General features: G+C 35.2%; 1 protein-coding gene across 1 annotated transcript in view; it reads right to left on the bottom strand.

The window, feature by feature from the left end:
• The window catches only part of LOC142979841 (A disintegrin and metalloproteinase with thrombospondin motifs 16-like), a 57,144-nt gene extending 46,770 nt beyond the window's left edge, over window positions 1-10,374 (bottom strand). Inside the window, exon 1 of the mRNA XM_076125031.1 lies at window positions 10,021-10,374. Coding sequence (XP_075981146.1) covers window positions 10,021-10,104 — 84 coding nt within the window. The 5' untranslated portion in view covers window positions 10,105-10,374. The remainder of the gene's footprint in view (window positions 1-10,020) is intronic.
• Between the last annotated feature and the right edge of the window lie 9,142 nt (window positions 10,375-19,516).

Genomic DNA, 19,516 nt, shown 5'->3' with positions numbered 1-19,516 from the left:
TAAATATTACCAACACCTGTTAAAAAAACCATCAACACATGAAACTGTTCCACATATTCACAGTATACCATTTGTCACCTCACAAATAATACACGGCATTGTTCACCATGACACCATGAGTCGTGACCATCGGCTGAATGCTCCGCTTGTCATGTGGGTTTCACTAAGCTTTTACTATTAAGGTATCAAGTGTGTTATGAGCGGGGAAATTAGTCTGCTTGTGTTAGTACTGCTAGACGATGTACTTAGTACATCGTCTAGCAGTAGTCTTTAAGGAATAGTCTACTTAGAGGTAGTATGTTTTGCTTTATTTAGTTTTTTTTTTAAAGACAACTCCCGCACTAAAAATTGCTCTTGTGTCGCGGGGACTTTTACAAACATACAAACAACGGACACAAAGTACAACCAGACCCAGAACAATTATTTGTGGATCGCACAAATAATTGTCCCGTGTGGGAATCGAACCCACGACCTCCCGACGCAATGCGACGCGTGGTGCCCTAAACCATTGCGCCACGGAGGCAGTCCTAATAAGTTGCCTTATATTAGTTTCAAGCTCTCAACCAGTCATGTAGTAGTGCAACCTTCACTTGACCACAAGCTAAGAACAAAACACAAAGATCTCACTTCCCACATTTTGAAGACTCAGGAGGCGAGCAGAACATCAGTAATTTGTTGATCTTAAACAAATGCTCATGTTCTTAAAGGGTTAAGGACATTGTCTTAACAAACCGTTAAAAGACCTCCATGCTCCAATTCCTTAACCACCACAGTCGTCACTTATTCAACAAAACAATTATAATGATTGTCTAGGGCACGACGCAATTTTACCATCTTGCACCGTGAACGGGAAAATTAATATACCGCCATTTTTTGTGTGTAGCGACACAGATATGAAACGTTTATTTAATTTTCGTCAGTTTTCAGTTTAACGGAGGTTTTTGAGTGACATTGAAATGCAGAATAGTGAGAACAAAGGAAGAATGTATTAGATGGTTCATGTAGTGCAAGGTATACCTAAGTTGTTACGTTTCTAGTATACTGCCTGGAGTTTTGTTATCTTTCAAATTAAATATATTCATAATAATATTCTTATATTCGTATTTGTTTGTGTTTCCTCATTTGTTATAAAATATGTATTCTTTTATTAAAGGATTTTTGATATTAACAGAATGCGATTTGGCTGTCATATTTAAACGCGAAATCGCTGGACGATGTCAATAGTGACTGAAAATATAATATACTTAGCGAATTTTCTTTTATAAGTACAGTAAAACACATAAAATGCAATCATTAAGTTTGTTCGCAAGGTACAGTTAACTTTCTTAAGGGTTTAAACCGTGACTAAATTACAGCTCTTTCTATTTCTAATTAGAAATAAAACTTAACTTTACGGCATTAAACCCGTGCTAAATTGAGTACGAATCTTACCATCTCTTCGAAATTAACATTATAACGCATTTTAAAACATTTGACGCTACATTATTTAGCTGTCATTGTTTTAATTGCTTTTTCTAAAGCATAGGTTTCAATCTAAAATCCTATACTAAAATATATATACTAATACATAATATTATATTATCTGAGACATAAATAAAATAAATAAATAAATTTAACCCATTAATGTCCCACTGCTGGGCAAGGGTCTCCTCCCGTAATGAGAGAGGGGTTAGGCCTTGAGTCCACCACGCTGGCCAAGTGCGGGTTGGGGACTTTGCATGCCCTCAATAAATCTGAGACATGCTGCTTAAAAAAAATAAAGACAAAAGTGGCTCTATTAAGTTTTCACGATTAACCACTACTGAATGGATTTAGGAAATGTTTGATAATACGGATGCGTGCCGTAATTTCCATAGATAAGACTCGATAGTGAAGATATAGGTACGCTATAATGGCTATGAATATTATAACGTTACTCTTATTTTTTTAAGTTGTTGTCTAAGGGTACTAAATGTGTTGATGTCTACTTAATTTGTCTCAACCCGGGAGAAGGCTTACATTCTAGACCGAAATATTTATAGGTTAAATAAATAAAATATTCATATGATGTAACTATCAGATACAAAATAACTACATTTAAATACAAGTTGTATCTAAACATAGCTTTAGTAAAATAATTGGAATAATATACCCATAAACTTGCTGGATCGAGACCGTAATGCGCGGCTCTTGACTTTTTGCGACTAGCTTCTGTCTGTGGCTTCTGTTAAAATAGTATTTTATACCAAGATTGAAAGTAATATTTAATTCGCTAGGATCCAGAATATTAATGTACTTTAGACCTTACTGGAGTACAAGTGATGCAATCCAATTGTCTTAAGGAGTCATGACTTCGACTGTTTTGGAACTTTTCCGGAGACAAAAGTTATGTGTTAGTAAGCTTACTTCTTTAAATTGTAATTATAAATGACGCACGAAAATATATTGAGAAAAAATTGCGTAAAATATTGCAACACGGTCCATTCGTACAAACTTTCACATTTATAATATTGGCAGGATGTAAATCAGAAGCTTTATACAAACTAACAAACATACGTACTTACATACATGCTCATGCATGACAATCTATTAAGAAATGGACACAGCAATTTGTAATTGTAAGCGGCTCAAGACCTTCAACTTTACTTAGAATATTTCTATGAAAATACACTGAATAATATAATTTAATTTATTGACATAACATCACGATTCTGACGCGGGTTAATTGTTAGGAATTTTAATCAATCAATTAGGTTGGCCAAGGTGCATTTTGCTATTGCATTGAAGAACATTCGTTATCGATATTAGTTATATAGCACTTATAAACTTCTTAAAATCCATAACAATATTACGAAGCGATAGTCCTTCAGTCTGGCTGTTACGCTTTCCCAGCTTAACCACAGAACCGATTTTCATAAAATTTGCATAAGGAATAATGTAGCACTGAGATCAAACATATTTTTTTCATCACAAGCTTCTCGACTGAAAAGGGTAATGAAACTCGTTCTACCGACCCTTTGCTGCTCAAGTCTCTCTTCCCGGATTAAAAAAGGGGTGGGGCCTTGATTGAACCACGCTATCAAGTGCAGGCCGTGGACCTGGCATTATTTTAAGAACTGATCTAGACTGACTAATAGTAAGTCATTATTATTTCCAAAATACACATAAAGTAGTTACGAGTTAAAGATTGCACCTAGAAGTCGATTCAGCACTTAGCTTTTGAACCTCTTCTATAAATAACTTCGCAAAAACAACTATTATTTAATTTATCTGTTATTTAATGCGTGATAATCAATTTTAGAGTATAAATCGTTGTTCATGGGATTATATAACTGGTAATAACCGTTGCTAATGTAAATGCATTAAAAGTATTAGATAAGTTATTATCATGACTTGTCTGTTAAATGTGCATGTTTGAAGCTTTTAAATAATTGTTTAGTGTTTTATAAAGTGTTATATTACTTCTACTCGCGACTTTGTTCGCGTTGAATGTTTTTTCTAGAAGAAGAGAAAAAAACTATGTGTTAATTTTGACTATAAACTTTCTGTGTACCAAATTTCATCCAAATATGCTTAAAAGTTTCTTCGATTAGTAGTAAACATCCAAACATTCGCATTAAAATATAAGTTTATTTTTTACCGAAAGCTTAATTAAACCTAAAGGATGGACAGAGGTATCAGTTTCAAAATGTACAATAATATGTTGATATGAATACCTCTTGTAGGTACCACACGTGTGACCCAGGGCTTCTTTTAAAAATATTCTCAGTGATCAAAAAAGAAACAAGCAGGAACTGCACAGCTCGAGATTTCATCCCAAGACTCTATGATCAACAGTCGCATACACCACTGCTCGAACCAATCTGTCTTTAAATCAAGCTTCACATAGATAACAATCTAGCCTAGAAACTAAAAGAACGACTGATAACATTATTCATGGTTTCCCATCAATTAAGACAATTGTTCGCAAAGATAAGTAACATAATTGAATTTGTTCAAAGATAACAGAAAATAGTTGGTTGTTTTATGAATGGCTTGGGAGTTATGCCGACTGTTACTACGCCAGGTTTCGAATGTTTTGAAAAAAAAGCTGATCATCGTATAAAGGGCTGGACGTATAAAAGAATGATGAGTTTCTGGAATAGATTAGATTTTTACCGTATTTTTTACGTGTAAAAATTATAATTTGGATAACAATAAAAAAATGTCACACTATCATATTACAGAAGTATATATCATTAGATCATCTGCAAGATATCAGAAACAAAAGATCGGGACTGTGGAAGAGAGAAAGATCGAAAATTGAAATAGGGTTTTAGTAATAGGGACTAGACTAGAGCTTTGACCGCGGTATTGTGTGAAAGTTGCGATATTTTTAACCTTTTAAATCTCGCTCTGGATCCGTTAGGCATACTACAATAAGTATTTTACAGAATCTCTGCACCATTCTTAACGATACTATTTTTCTGTGAATTTTTAGAAAAGGAACGGTTTTAACACTTAAACTTAACAATTTTATGCTGTGACCTTTGACCAGCAACTAACACCTCAATCGCCTATTGTCTCAAAACAATAAATCAGTGATTAGCCTCGCGAAAATTTGCAACGCTTTGACATTCTGCGGAAGACTTGCTTGCTTCCAAGGTAAATACTGTTAAATAATTGTCACTAATTGATTGAAAGACGCCCTCGTAATAAAATAAAACGCAAATAGAAACAGCGGAAGTAAGTTTGCTTACTACGTAGAGGCTAAATCTTGGGCCAGACCAAAGTTTGTTCTTGAGCTTTTCCACCAAAAATCTTCGTAAGCTGGGGACTTGGTGTTATAAATCAACGTCATTTAGTTAGTACGTAGCTGTAAGCCCCTCGCTAGTGGTATCTATTAAACGATTCACCGCATGGCACATACATTAAGGACTCCCGCGCAAGTGGGTAGGCCCGTACTCATCATCCCGGTATACTCAAATTAAAATACAGAGACATTGTTTTTACTTAGTTCTACTTTGCACTGATTGTGAAGTAAATTTTAATATATTTTAATGTTTGTTGTTTTGTTATTTAAATGAAATTCATGAGAGGGGTAAGATAAATTCTTTGTTTTATACTTTCTTTCACTGCATGCTAGATGAAGTTATGAGGTCATTGTCATGTTTAGTAAAATATGTGCATTTTCTTTTCTAACCGACTTAAAAATAAGAGAAGGTTCTCAATTCGAATATATTTTGTTTTTTTTTCTGTTTGTTACCTCATAACTTTTAATTGTTTGCAACAAGCGGAGCATTTCTTAAATGGAGAATATTTTGATGCACATTTTAAGACCAAGTAGGTATTTATAAAAATGTGGCACTTCTAAATCATGAGGACCCTCACAAAAATACCTAAGCCTACTATCATACTATTGCGCCATTTACAAAACTTATAGTAATGAGAGTAATGTCCATCTTTAATTACATCCAAATAGAGCCGTCCAAACAAGATGAAACATGGAAAACGTAACCTTATAAGTTAATACCCATCTTTATACAAACATCATTGCGTGCATACTTTCAAGCCGTTAGTAGTATCATCGTGCCTAGTACAGTCAAATATTCGCATAGTATTATAGAAGCAATAGTTTAAGTCTAGTTTATGTCTGCGAAATCGCCTGCTTGAATTGCAATTTGTGAGCTCTCCATTGGCAAAAGTTGTGTGATAGGATTTATAATGGTATGCAATATTTTCGGACAAGATAAAGTTTTAATATATTTAGCAGCTTTGTTTTGACTGCCTCCATGGCGCAGTGGTTTAGGTCACCACACCACTACCATTGCGTCGAAAGGTCGTGGGTTCGATTCCCAAAAGTTTCGGATCTGGTTGCACTTCGTGTCCGTTTTTTGTATGTTTGTAAAAGTCCCCGCAACACAAGAGGAATTCTCAGTGTGGGAGTCGTCATTTTAAAAAACCGGGCAACGTTCTAATTGCGGGAAGAGCTAGACTCTGGGTTCATCATACTACAGGCTTGGCCAGCTGCGGGTTACACCCCTTAAGAGGACATACATACCTTCAAGAAAAGAAAAAAAAATTTTAGAATTAAAGATTTCATCAGTCCCTTTTTTAGAATCTAATTTGTTTCGTAAAGAGATTTGCATCGCTCTTCTTCAAACATTTTATCAATATTAGTTCAACCATGACACACAACCATTATATAACATTACTAACCTTTAACACTAACTCCGATTAGCAATCATAACTACGGTAGCTATTTAGACCGTGGTCTAGGAATTCAGATGCCTACATGTCAAGGTGTCTACAATCCTACAGATCATATGGCCCTGACCCCGGATAGGCCAGTTGAAACTGTTTAAGATACTTTAGTTGTATCAATGATAATGTCCTGCCTACATGCGATTAGGTTTATGTGCTATAATGTGTAGTAATTTAGGTGTTTCTAAGCGACACCTACGGGTATTGTTAGGTTAGATTTATTCGGTTTGAGAAAACTGACTAGACAATTTTGATATGTAGTTCTGAGAGACTTTAAAGTAGGGTGTGTTTTATTTGCTAGCGCTTTATCGGACATTAGATGTGGATTTTTTATCATAAAAAGATTTTTTATTGATTTGTAAGTGAAGTAATCCTTGTGTGGATGGAGTGGATTTTAGATTAGAGCCATTAGAGGCGACCGAGGGATGGTTTCAAATAAAAATGTTTTTGACTCAAGCAGACTTAGCCTTAGTGTAGACTTAGTGAATTTAGGTCCATAATTGACGCCCGAAATGAATTTATCGTAATTTTTATAAACTACAATATCAATAGAAAATTAACCTATTACTTATGCTTAACGTAGGCTAGTTACTTTATTTGCAAAAGACACTAGCAGCAGTTTTAGTATACTTATGTCTTTGTGTTCTAAACAAATATTGTCCACAACAAAAATAGAAGTACCATTTAACGTGAAGCTTTAGCTTTTGTGAATAAAGGCAATGTGGACCATCTGTTATGTCAGGTGTACGTGACTTGACTATGAATGTTTTTGCAATTGTTCCGTGAAAGTGTGGCCATGTAATCAAAATGCCCTTCTAACTTAATATGTGCCTTGTTCGGAGTGTCTTGCTAAAGAAATGATGTTGGGATCTACCTATAATAAAGGTATTTTCTTGAGTAACAAGTTTTATTATCTATAAATGTTATAAATGCAAAAATCTACCGTGATGCTTTTACAGCGAAACCACTGTACCAATTTTAAAGTTAAAAGTAAAAGTTAATAAAAAGTAAAGTTTCATATGAAAATACCTAGTCTTGGAATCAAACAGCAACTATTATAATTTTTAACTATAGACTGCAACTGCGCAAGTCAGCTATTCTTTAACATACGAATATGTTAAAATAAAAAAATTTAATGCAATAAAACTCAGCTGTTTCGTTGTATGATTCTTATAAAAATAGGACTATTATGCAAGCTGAATCCAGTTGCAATCAAAGGTTGTTGCGCCGAAACTTCAAACAGTCCCAGGTTGAACGATCGCGTTAATCGCCGCATAATATGTGATAATAAACATGTAACGCGAAAGTTAAAGATACACTCAGCATACTAAGTTCTATCCTAAACTTTCGAGAGTATTACATAGTCATACAAGATGTTTCCCAAGTAACTACACTTAGGTATTCTCAAACAAAATGCTCTACAATTTTACGGTCCGCGCTACTGTTGCTGAATGCAAAGTAGATTTATCTGATAGTTTTACGATTGCGTACTGTTAGGGCAATAGAATACTAATTTCTTAGTGGCCTGCGAAATTTTGTCAGTATTTTTCTTTTGCGTTGTAATACTGTTTTACATTTTAACCTGTTATCTTTAAGAGTTAAGGGTTTTTGCAAAAGCGTGTGAACGATTTTTAGATTCGTGTGATGGGTGATTGTTAATTTTTTTTAATTCTATTTGATCTGAAGTATGTATGTTGGATGCTGTTTCCGTTTAGTTTGTAGTTAAGTTTCGTTACATAGGTGTGTATATAAGATGCTACAGAAAGTTATAAATACTGCCAATGATATTATTTAGCATATTCATAACGTGTGGTCACGAAAATCAGTAGCGTGTTAAAGGAGTTTTGATAATATCACGATAATAATGTATCGTCTTCGTGTTTTATGTTTGACATTTGGTCTCGCCTGAAATAAGAGTTTTTTGAGACATGTTAATATTTTTCCTTTTAATTTATGTATCAGTTTATATTAGCATATTACAATACGTACTTAAACTCCTGTTCACCTCAAAGGCTTCAAGCAGGAGGCTTTACGTTGGCTAGTTGTGTGGTTTCCGGTGGCAGAATGTATGGGACACAAAAACTATGAATTTTATCGATTTTGAAACTCTAACAAACTCTCTTTTTTTGTGTATTCTTAGTAACTCATATTAGATCATAATGTGAATGAAGCAAAGGAAATTTGTAAGGATGGTCCCAAATGGCATTCTCTGTGCTCTGTCGACTCCTATGGGAAGAACGCAAAAATGTGTGTTTCTTAATCAGTAACTTAAAACATTAAAGTCCAAGCAACTTCAGAATACTTTGAGCTTGTTTTACGGTAAGTCGTTATAAAGTTTAATAAAATCCTTCAAAGATTTTCCATCCTATATTCATTGCAAGTTAGAGGTCAGCTGGGGTTACGTAAACCGGTAAACAAACGAGTTTGCAAAAACTAGATCAAATAAGATAAACCCGAATGTAATTAGGTAGTTTATGGTCTATTCCGGTAGCTATTATTTTATATACTGAACGACTTTTTACTGTGAAGTTTTTATTCAAAATTTGTTTTTTTGGTGCCAAAGGCTACCGGTTATGGTATGGGAATCTTCAAAAGGATTTGGGTAGTAGAAGTAATTTTTATAGTTGTTGTGAAACTTAGTCCTTGGTTTCAATAGTATTTCTCGTGCTTGTTTTTTAGTAAAGACAAGGTGATATTATGATTATTTCATTAAAGTTTAGACGTAAGACCAATTCCTGTTTCAGCAATTAATGTAATTTACTTGCAATAATTTAAGGATAAGTATTGTGTCAATAGGTGCTGCTTATTTTTTTTTACGTAAAGTAGACGTCTTATTTAATTTGTTATTACTACTATTGCAGGAGTTTCCCTACCGAAATCAGGGTTCATTTTTACCCATCGGTAAAAGGTTTAATTAAATAGGTCAAAAGAAACTCAATACACGATTCTTCACCTTGATCTATTCACTTGTACTATTTTGTGGGCTACAATTGTATTCATATAAGTACCTAGTGCCTAGGCCGAAATCAGGTCATTTAACGAAACAATTGTTTGTACAGAATATTTCAATATTTAAGTGAATCTAGTACATTAATTACCTAATTGATTACAATGTCTTTGATCTAGATTTGGTTACTATGGAATTTTCAGTGCAATACTAATTAGGCAGTAAGTTACTAAGTAAATGTATAAACTAAGTAATATTTGGTAAGACCCGTCCATATTAAATTTATTGCTGTTGTAGTAGTTAATAGAACACTTAGAAGCGAAATCAAATGAAAATGTAGTTTTGAAGTCCCGAGTTCAACCCTCAAATACGTTATAATAGTTTTTTTGTGAGAGATTTGGTTTTTGGCGATTTGGAAAATCTTTCGCGCTTTGATTCAAAAATATGCGACCTTTGTTAAAAATTACGCTGCACATTGTTTTTACTTCTGGGGAAAAACAGGCGGGCTATTATAAAATTATAAAAAGTTCAGTGAGCCCTTAGTAAACGTCTTTTCCTAACATCTTGTTTCTATCTCCTGTTTTATTCAAGCAATCGTCTTAAACATCGTAATGTGTAAACCCACCAAACAAGATAGCCTGAGGATACATAGTTAGAATCTTCCTTGCCGACGATTGTTACTAGCCAATACCAGCAATACTTAAATCAAATGGTTCTTTTGTATAAAATGCTTTCCAAAAAAAATTATAATGGTGTTAGTTAAACACTGTTAAGTGAAATTAATTGAAACCATAAAAATATAAATAAATACGCGAAAACCGTTAAAATCTGAATAAAATATTTAAACTTACATCGTTCCCAAAAGGTTCGCTGCTGACATCCAAAACAGACGACAAGGCCGCCGCCAAAATCACTTTCCTCCAGTACATCACCATATTTACATTAATTAACTAAAACACTAATTACTACAAAAACAATAACATTCACAAAACAAAAGTACAAAAAAATATATTCGTAAATGCCGCCATTATTGAGCGCGCATATTTGACAGTTGTCATTTATAAAACAAGGCAAAGGAATTTACATGCTTACAGCCTAGTTTTTTTTTTAATTCGTGTTTTTTTTTTCGGTAGTTGCCGCGTTGTTGCGGGCGGCAGTTCGCGCGGTTTCGCGGCATGCGACTGCGCGGATTAGTGGCCAGTGCAACAGATACAGAACAAAGTGTTAGATAGAGTTGTGACGTTATCGATACCGTTGTTTTGTTTATTTATGTCTTTATCGTTGCGTTTCGGTTTTTTGTTGCCGGTTATGCTTGTTGATTGATGTTTTTGTGTGATGGTTTGTTGGGTATAATTATTGGGTGATTAAACTGTTTATGTTGATGGTATTTATTTTATGTATGCAGTTTAGCACGTTCATTACTGTTTAAAACTTGTTTTATTGGATTATTTTTGAAATGCAAACTGCACTTTAGGCTTATGTCAACTAAGTGGTACATAATTTCTTTATTAGAGTTGAATACCTTTTTTTGTGTACTTTATATGACTGAGTGACTAAGAATTACTGTGGACAGTCACATTCATAAAATTGTACGGAAAGTAAAAATTTTTATTATTTTCTTCCTTAACGATAAATTATTGGACCAAATAATTATATTGCCATCAATAAATTGACATAAGCTATGAGTTTTATTAACGACTTGAAAGTTCAATCCTAATCCTATTTACACTTAACTAGACCAAGGCTGTCTATAAAACGAAGAATATTTTTTATTTCATTAAATTCATCGATACATTTCCCCTCACTAGTATATTGCAATTCGGAATAGTAAAAACTATTTTCCCAAACTGTGTCAGCTGTTTGTTTTAGCGCGGATTTTACTTTCATTTCAATTAAAACGTTAATGTAGGACTAAACAGTAAAAACTGTCTGTCTGTCTGTTCTGCATTCGCGTGGGATCGGGCTCATGCGTCCTGTGCTCTATGATTTATTACCATAGACAATATGAGGTCGGTTGATGTTTTCATTTTGGCGCCATAATTCGGTGAGTATTATGTGACTGTTTTGGTATATTATATTGGTTATGTTTTTATATTTAAAAGCTTAAACTATAATTACTTAGAAATTAGTAGATAAACAACTAGGTAATATAATATAGGAATTGAATAAATCATAGTCAGTGACTCTCACTAATCCAGATTTATAGTTTAATTGAAATTAATTAATCTTAAAGCCTATCTATCTATTATTTATAACTAGCTGACCCGTGCAGCTCCGCTCGCGCGAATTTCGTACTGTTGCTTATTCGTTTGAGCACGCGAATTGCTAAGCACTCGATACACCTACACATAAAAATGCTAACAACTCTTTTGTCATCTAATGGTTATTTACGAAAGAGACCTGAAGGGCACACAATGTGACACAGGCTCAGGCAGGCCTGATTTCCTGTGGTTACCTTCTTTTCCGCTCTCGTCTGTATCCGTACCAGTTTACAGTGTAAAATATAATACCTTATTATAGACTGACCATTGCTTACCCGTCTGATTCAGAATATTATTATAGGTACAGACAAACCTATCTGCGCCGGAGCTCTTCACACGCGTAATAATGTAGGTATACTTGCGATGATACGTCCGAAACCGCGTAACCCGTAATTATTTTTTATATATCATCCGTTGTTTATTTTTTTAAACTTACCACATACTCTGTTTCATAGCTATCCAATTTATTTCCTTAATGCAACCAATTAATTTGGTTATGTATTTCGAACAACAACGCCATCCGTTACTTGCGGCGAACAACGACAACAAACGAAATTACTCGGTTTGCCATCTAGGATATCCCGATCGCACCGGACCCACGTAAACCAACATTTTTGTGTAATATATCATACAACATTTATGTTTGAAAATCTTATAAATGTATAGCATGTTTCAAAGGTATTTTTTTATTAATAAAGCCATCAAATAAATTAATTAGAAAAAACATGCTTCGTTGCGGACTATAACGCCATCTATTGGTTGGTGCGAAAAACAGGTATCGATGCGGCAGGCGCCGCGTTACTTTATGCGAATGTTGTGAAATGGATTGCACGCCATCTATGGTCTCTATAGGGAAACGCAGGTTCAAACGAATTCTACGTATTTTTTTCAATTTTCTAAAAATCTTTGAAATTTTATGCTATAAAAAGTATCCTAGAAATTGCTCCACTACTTATTCTATGCATATACCAAATTTCAGTGCATTTTATTCGGTAGTTTTTAAGTGATAGCGACACATACAGACGGAGGACAGACAGACAGACAGACAGACAGACAGACAGAAAAGAAAATTATAAATTGCGGATTCGGTATCAGTATCCGTTACTAAACATCCCCCATTGGTTTTTTTTTAAATATATTCAATGTACAGAATTGACCTCTCTACAGATTTATTATAAGTATAGATTAAATTATGGTTGATTAATTAATATATATATTTATGTAATTGCTATATTTCTGTAATTGCTATTTCGAACTTAAGAGACTAAGCTTATAACTTACCTTTATAAGTAGAAGACATTCTAAATAGCTTGTAACTTCACACATTTTTTTTTAAATTTCTTTACAAGTAATTCGTTTACGGAATAGATTCTAGACATTCAAAAAGCTTCTAATCTAGAGCAAAATTATCTAAGGTTAAAAATATTATGACAAGACGTATGGATGTAATTGAAGCGAGGAAGTTAGTAATGATGGGAAAAGACGTGATTTTAAGAATGCATTTATGTATGTAAAATTATGAATCATTATTCTTATAATTCTCCAATCCGCACTTGGCCAGCGTGGTGGACTCAAAACCTAAATCCTCCCTTGTTTCGGAGAAGACCCTTGGCCGGCAGAGGGACAGGTAGAGGGACACTAAAAACATCCTGTAATCACATTGTTAGTGTAAATTTTCCGTGTAAAAGTTATCGATAGTAACTTTATTTGCTAAAGGTCTCGCGCTAAAGATCGCCTCTAACATCTACTTCCTAGAGTAAGTCTATGATTTCTCTTAATCCTTAGCTAATTGTTGCAACATTTTAAGAAATTCGTTTACGGATCAACGACCTTTATAAATTGTACGATAGAAAACGCAAACCACTTGGATTTTCTAAAAAGTTATTTTCGTAATTCATGGTCAGGCTCGTCCAAATTTAATACCTTTTAATTTCAATTAAAAATAAAACTGCCCAGAATTTTATATTCTTACATTTACGGTAAATACTCCTCTTCTATATTTAAAACTGTAGCGTAAAGTAATTAGTTAGACTTCTAACCGAAACAAAATTATCAATAATTAACAAGATTAAATAAATAAATTTATATACATAATATCACGCCTGTCATACTCGAAGGCTAAAACAGAAATGTATAAAAATACACCAACGTTTCGCCGTTAACGATGTTAGTCCCATGTAATAGCGGCCGAGCCTGTAGCCATATACCGGGCACGTTAACAAACTCCGGACTAATGTTGTTCGTAATCTAATTTAAATTAGAAAAAATAACAAAATTATTTTTTTCAATCTATACTAATATTATAATGCTGAAGAGTTTGTTTGTTTGTTTGAACGCGCTAATCTCAGAAACTACTGATCCGATTTGAAAAATTCTTTCAGTGTTAGATAGCCCATTTATCGAGGAAGATTATAGGCTATATATCATCACGCTACGACCAGTAGGAGCAGAGTACCAGTAAAAATGTTACAAAAACGGGGAAAAAGTTGACCCATTCTCTCTTATGTGACGCAAGCGAAGTTGCGCGGGTCAGCTAGTCTTAAATAAAGATCTAAGGATGCAAATATTAGTCTTAAATGAACTCCAGTTAAGTAGTTTCCGCAAACACGTGCAGTTATGCGTTTTCATTATATTTCTAAGTATACAAATATTCTCCCGGGCATTACCTCCAGTTAGATAAATTATCGGAATATATATATTCGCTTAGCCTTTGTTCCAAACTATGTTGGAGTCGGCTTCCAGTCTTACCGGATGCAGCTGGATACCAGTGTTTTACATGGAGCGACTGCCTATCTGACCTCCACAACCCAGTTACTTGGGTATTAACACGATACCCTTCGGCAAGACTGGTTGTCAGACTTTCAAGCTTCTGACTACTGTTAACGACTGTCAAAGATCTTCGAAAATGACAGCCGGGACCCACAATTTAACGTGCCTTCCGAAACACGGAGGAACTCGATATGTATAAGATGGTCACCCATCCACGGAACAACCTCGGCAAGCGTAGCTTAACCTCAGAGATCGATCCGTTCGGCTGTTGTAAACTAAGCCACGAGCTCCTCTCCTCTCCTCTCTCTCCTCTCTAGATAAATTATCGGAATAGCTAGATATAATTAAACAGTATGGAATAGTGAAAATGTTGCGCGGTGAGGCAATAGTTCCGCTTCGGTTGCTGCTCCGCTGCAGATGCGAATACACGGAACTGGTTATAAATGGCGTGGAGCGGCTGTTACAACTATTTAATTGTGGATAGATTTGTGAATATTGCGATAGTATAGACTTTGTTACGTGAAAGATTTTGGGAAATTCAATAGCTTTTTGTATGGAAATATATTTTTTAATTCATTTAAATTGCCTTATACACTTTTTTTAGTAAACGCTTTTGGTGAATTCAACTTCAATCAGGAACTTCAACATCATTTCAGTAGGGGCTACAAAATTCAGAAGGGTATTAAGAGTAAATTTTTCATGTTGTGGCCAAGAAAACAAAAGTTAAATTCAAGATTAAATGATTTTTGGCTTTTTTTTGTGTTTTGATAACTGGGCTGAACTTACCCAGATCAGCCTGAAAAATTATGTTCTTGGTTTATAGCCTGTTTGTCATACATTAAAGTGTGATTATCATATTTCCGCAATTCATCAGATCAGAAATCAAACGAAAATTTCTCAGCACGACTCGACTCCACCGCTCTCCTGTTCGTTACAGATTCGTTTCGATATGTCAACCCGCATGCTATTGTTGCGTGCTTTCTCTGCATACGTACATACGTCTCGATCGCATTGTGTTCCGCGGAAACTAAAAGAGAAAGGGTGCTTTATTACCTCCCATCTATCTCTTGGGAAATAGGAATGGACACGCCGTTAGGGCTTTGAGGATACTGTTAATGCTTTGTTGCGAAGTTATTTGGCTAACTGTAATACTGCCTTTATGAAGAGCTGTAGTGTTTGTGACTACTGATGATCGGGCTCGGGTTCGATTACCGAGTTAGTTCCTGTTTACAGTTGAGTTGTGTTACTCCAATGACGAGATTTTGTTTCCTGTTGGACGACAATTGGCAAATTGATGTTGGATTTTTCTAATACTGCTACCCAGTATAAGTCAAACGGCTAGTCCTTAATCCATTGGATAATAAGCGTTTTCTTAAGTTTCCTATTTTTATATGCGTATGAATTTCTGAAATTCTTTGAATAAAATTAGTGTCAGATTTACTACGTATGTTGTTGGAAAGAAAGGCGGGAACTCTTCGCCAATCTGACATCTTTAAACTCTCACACAGTTCACGCATCCGGTGTTGATTTTTGGGTAAATAATAGCCCTTTCTAAAGTAATTCTCAGTGAATACTTCAAGCGTATCTGTTCACCGTTGATCCTTTGTGTTAAGTCCATCTCAGAATAAGGATTGTTAAGGTGTGTTATCTACAAACACTGTTTCTACTGTTTGCCAAACAGTAGAAATTGACTCTACTGGTTTTAATGTAGTGTCGCTATCTCGCTGACTCACTACGGATGAGTATGTGTAAAGACCTTTGGCTATCACGTATCTCAGTTGACATCTATTTGAAAGCCACTATGCTGTACATTGCTTTCCTCTTAACGTTACGTCAAAGTAACCATGCACTGAATAGTGATCATCAATTGACTTACACTAATTGTCAACCGACATACGTGATAAGCCCGCAGAATGGTATATGAAGGTTAATAAAATGACATTATTTTTTCGTCGACCATGTTTGACCCTGTTCCTTTAGAAGTAATCACCACCAAGTGATATCTCATAGGTTACCCACCACTAAAACCATCAGATGAAATTGGAGACAAGCGCCTTATCCACTCGACTCGACTCCACTAATAAAAAACTCGTGAGATGGTAAATGACTCAATAAGATCGATAAAAACTCTCATGTAAGGACTGACCGTGCTTTGAACGTAATTTTTAAGACAGGGTATTATGCAAAACCCTTAAATTCATTTTATCAATGATGAATAAGAATAGGTATTTCTTCAAAACATACATTTTTCTTATAATAACCTTAATATACCAATAAAATTGCAGTAACACGTCACCTGCTGTTTCAGTCTGCAGTCGGCTTCGAAACTGCCCCTTAAACAAACCATTTATCAGTATGTCTGTATGTCAGTAGGTCGTGAACAAAGCGTATTGTATAATCGTTATCTTTATTGTTTTAACGTTTAGTCTAATTGGGGAAAGAACGGAGTTATAGGGGCGGAACTGAGTGAATTAATAAGTATTTTAATTAAGAAAGTAGTTAGTAAGAGATAGTGTGGTTTTGCATTGTTAGGCTTGCTTGCATTCGGTACGGCATTAATCGGCCTAGCGGGGTGGAAAAACCGAATATGTGTAGATGAACCCGATCAGCACAAGCCGAACAAGTGAGTCGAGACGGTTTTGTTGTTTGATAATATTGCCGAACCGAATATGAGTGCAGCTAGCTTTGAAATGTATCAACTATATGTCACTGCTAAGGTTTTTCTAAACCAAAATCCATGGAATAATTATACGAAAACGTTCATGTGCTATAGCGATGTTTGTATTGTATCACACTTTTAGACATGTTTAAAATATTCTGTTTTGATGTAGAGTTGTCCTTAAGTTATAGTAAAAACATATTACCCGTGATATTATTTACTGCATTAACTATGCCTATTATCACAGTGGTTAAGATGATCATCAACTGTATCGAAAGAAAGCTGTTCATACGTTTGATTTCCGCACAGATCAAATATTTGTTTAATCTCGAATCAATTGCCTGGTGCCTGATTATACTTTGTCTCAGTTATTTGTTGTAAAAAATCTCTCAACACAGGAACACTTTAAGCCTTTTCTCTCTTAATTTATTTGCTATCAAAAGCCATAATTGTTACCATTATTTCTCCAGCTTTTTATTATCGAACAACACATAAGGACACAACTAATATCAATAAACCAAACACTTTATCGTAATTTCACTTGATGTCACTTTCTTAACTTTCAGTTTTGCGTTTAAGAATACTAATATAGCGTTTTCGAGATCGTAATGCGTATGTGACCTGAATTTTTTCGATCGATTGAAGTACTTTATTTGCTATAAAATTATACTTAGTGGTGATTATTTTGTATGTATGTTTAGTCGGCTTAAAAAATACGTGTATTGTTTTTGGTTAAGAAACAAAAGCAGAAATTATTATATTAGTTAGAAGTATATATATGTACAGCAGTGATTTTATATTTTTCATTGATAAATTACTTATGAAATTGACGTTTAACATTCTTTTGTTAACGTAAGTTTTAGGTCAGCATCGGTGGACAAAAGAAGTTTGGCAAAGTTTAAAGTTGTCGACGCGCCGCTATCGGCGATATTAGTTCAATTTCTCGCTCGTTAGTGGATCACCATGAACAAATATTTGCTTGATTCACCATTTTGTATTATGTATAGAGTTTTTGTACCTTTTTATTAAAGTTAATACTACGCAGAGTTTTTTTAGAAGATTTTATTTATCATTAATCAATAGATTGATTCACTAACCTATTTGTTTTGGATGATACTACCAGGAAAGGTCTTAATAATATAAGGTCTCTTGTATTGGTTTTAAGCTGTAAAAATAAGTAGTGCCTGTAAAATATCTTATGCAAAATCAGCTAAAACTGTACTCATTTTTACAATAAATTTACTTTAACTAACATTGGAATTGTTTCAGAAAAATATAAGTTACCTTTGTAAAGCAAAATTCGATAGAGGCGGAACTGCACGCATTAACTTGTTAATTTCATATACGCTTAAAAAAAGAGATGCACTTACAAATAAACTCATTGTTACGGAGAAAGTACTCTTTCGTTGCAAATGAGAGTTATAATAAAATAATTTTATTGGCGCCAAAAGTAAAAAGTGTAGCGGCCATATTGTTAATGTGGGTCACGCGTGGCCATTGTTTTGACAGATAATTTGACACTAATTTTGTTAGCTTCTGTTTTTGATATAGTTTTGACATGTAAAGTGAAATTTGATTTAATTTTAGTAAGTTTGTAGTCAATTATTTTTATTTTTCTCAACTGCACGTTTGGTACAGTGGATAACTTCGTCACCTCGTGGTAGTAACCGTAGCGCTGGGTGTGGTGGGTTCGACCGGGACAAATCTTTGTGTGATGAGCACGAAGTATTTGTTCTGAGCCTGGTTGTTAATGTATCTATATAAGTAAGTATGTAAGTATTTAGAAGTATATTAGTATGTTTATCAGTTATTTGGTACAAGTGCTGCTTAAGGTACGATTCAGACCAACCGGCTCGCGTCGGGCCGGGCCGGGCGGCATTTTACAATGCGGTAAAGAACATTGAAATGTATCAACAGTAAATACAGTTCATATTTGCAAGCAACTTACGCATAGCTATCTCCGTCGGCATCCCGCGACGCGTCGCGACCTGCCGCGACCTGTCGCAGAATGCGTTCGGCTGTCGCGACGGCCGACCGGCCCCGACCGGCTCCGAACGGCGCCGTCGGCATCCAATCGGCTGCCGTCGGGTCCGTTCGGAGCCGGTCAGCTGTGCGTCGTGAAATACGAACGGAGATTACGGTGCAGCAACTAGCGAATCATTGAAGTTGTGTTCTTCAAGCGACAGTTAACATATTAAAATCAAAAATGGGTACGGAAGAAAAACTAATTTCTTTAGTCCAGACATATGATTGGATTCCAGCGGACGCTGTCGGCTGCCGCGGCACGCGTGCGGCTACCGCGGCAGCCGTACGCATACCGCAGTAGCGGTACAGCTCCGACGGACGCGTTCGGCTGCCGCGGCTCACGTTCGGCTGCCGCGGCACGCGTACGGCTCCGTTCCGAGGCGGCGCGACGCTAGCCGGTTGGTCTGAATCGTACCTAATTTGGAATCAAATGACCGTGGATGACTTGTCCTATGATAGTTATTTATTTCCGGAAGATATCGTTGTTTGTTGAATACGTCTGTCGTCGTATTCTTTTTGTGTCTGTAGGTTTGTCGATGTGAATAATACTTACCTGCCTAGTGCATGTATTGTCATTTCGAGCAAAATAATAGATAGTAGTTGAGATTTTTAAACAATTTTTTTGGCTGTACT

Source organism: Anticarsia gemmatalis, chromosome 17, assembly GCF_050436995.1.
Source record: "Anticarsia gemmatalis isolate Benzon Research Colony breed Stoneville strain chromosome 17, ilAntGemm2 primary, whole genome shotgun sequence".
NCBI lineage: Eukaryota > Metazoa > Arthropoda > Insecta > Lepidoptera > Erebidae > Anticarsia > Anticarsia gemmatalis.
This window is presented reverse-complemented; position numbering and strand designations above follow the sequence as displayed.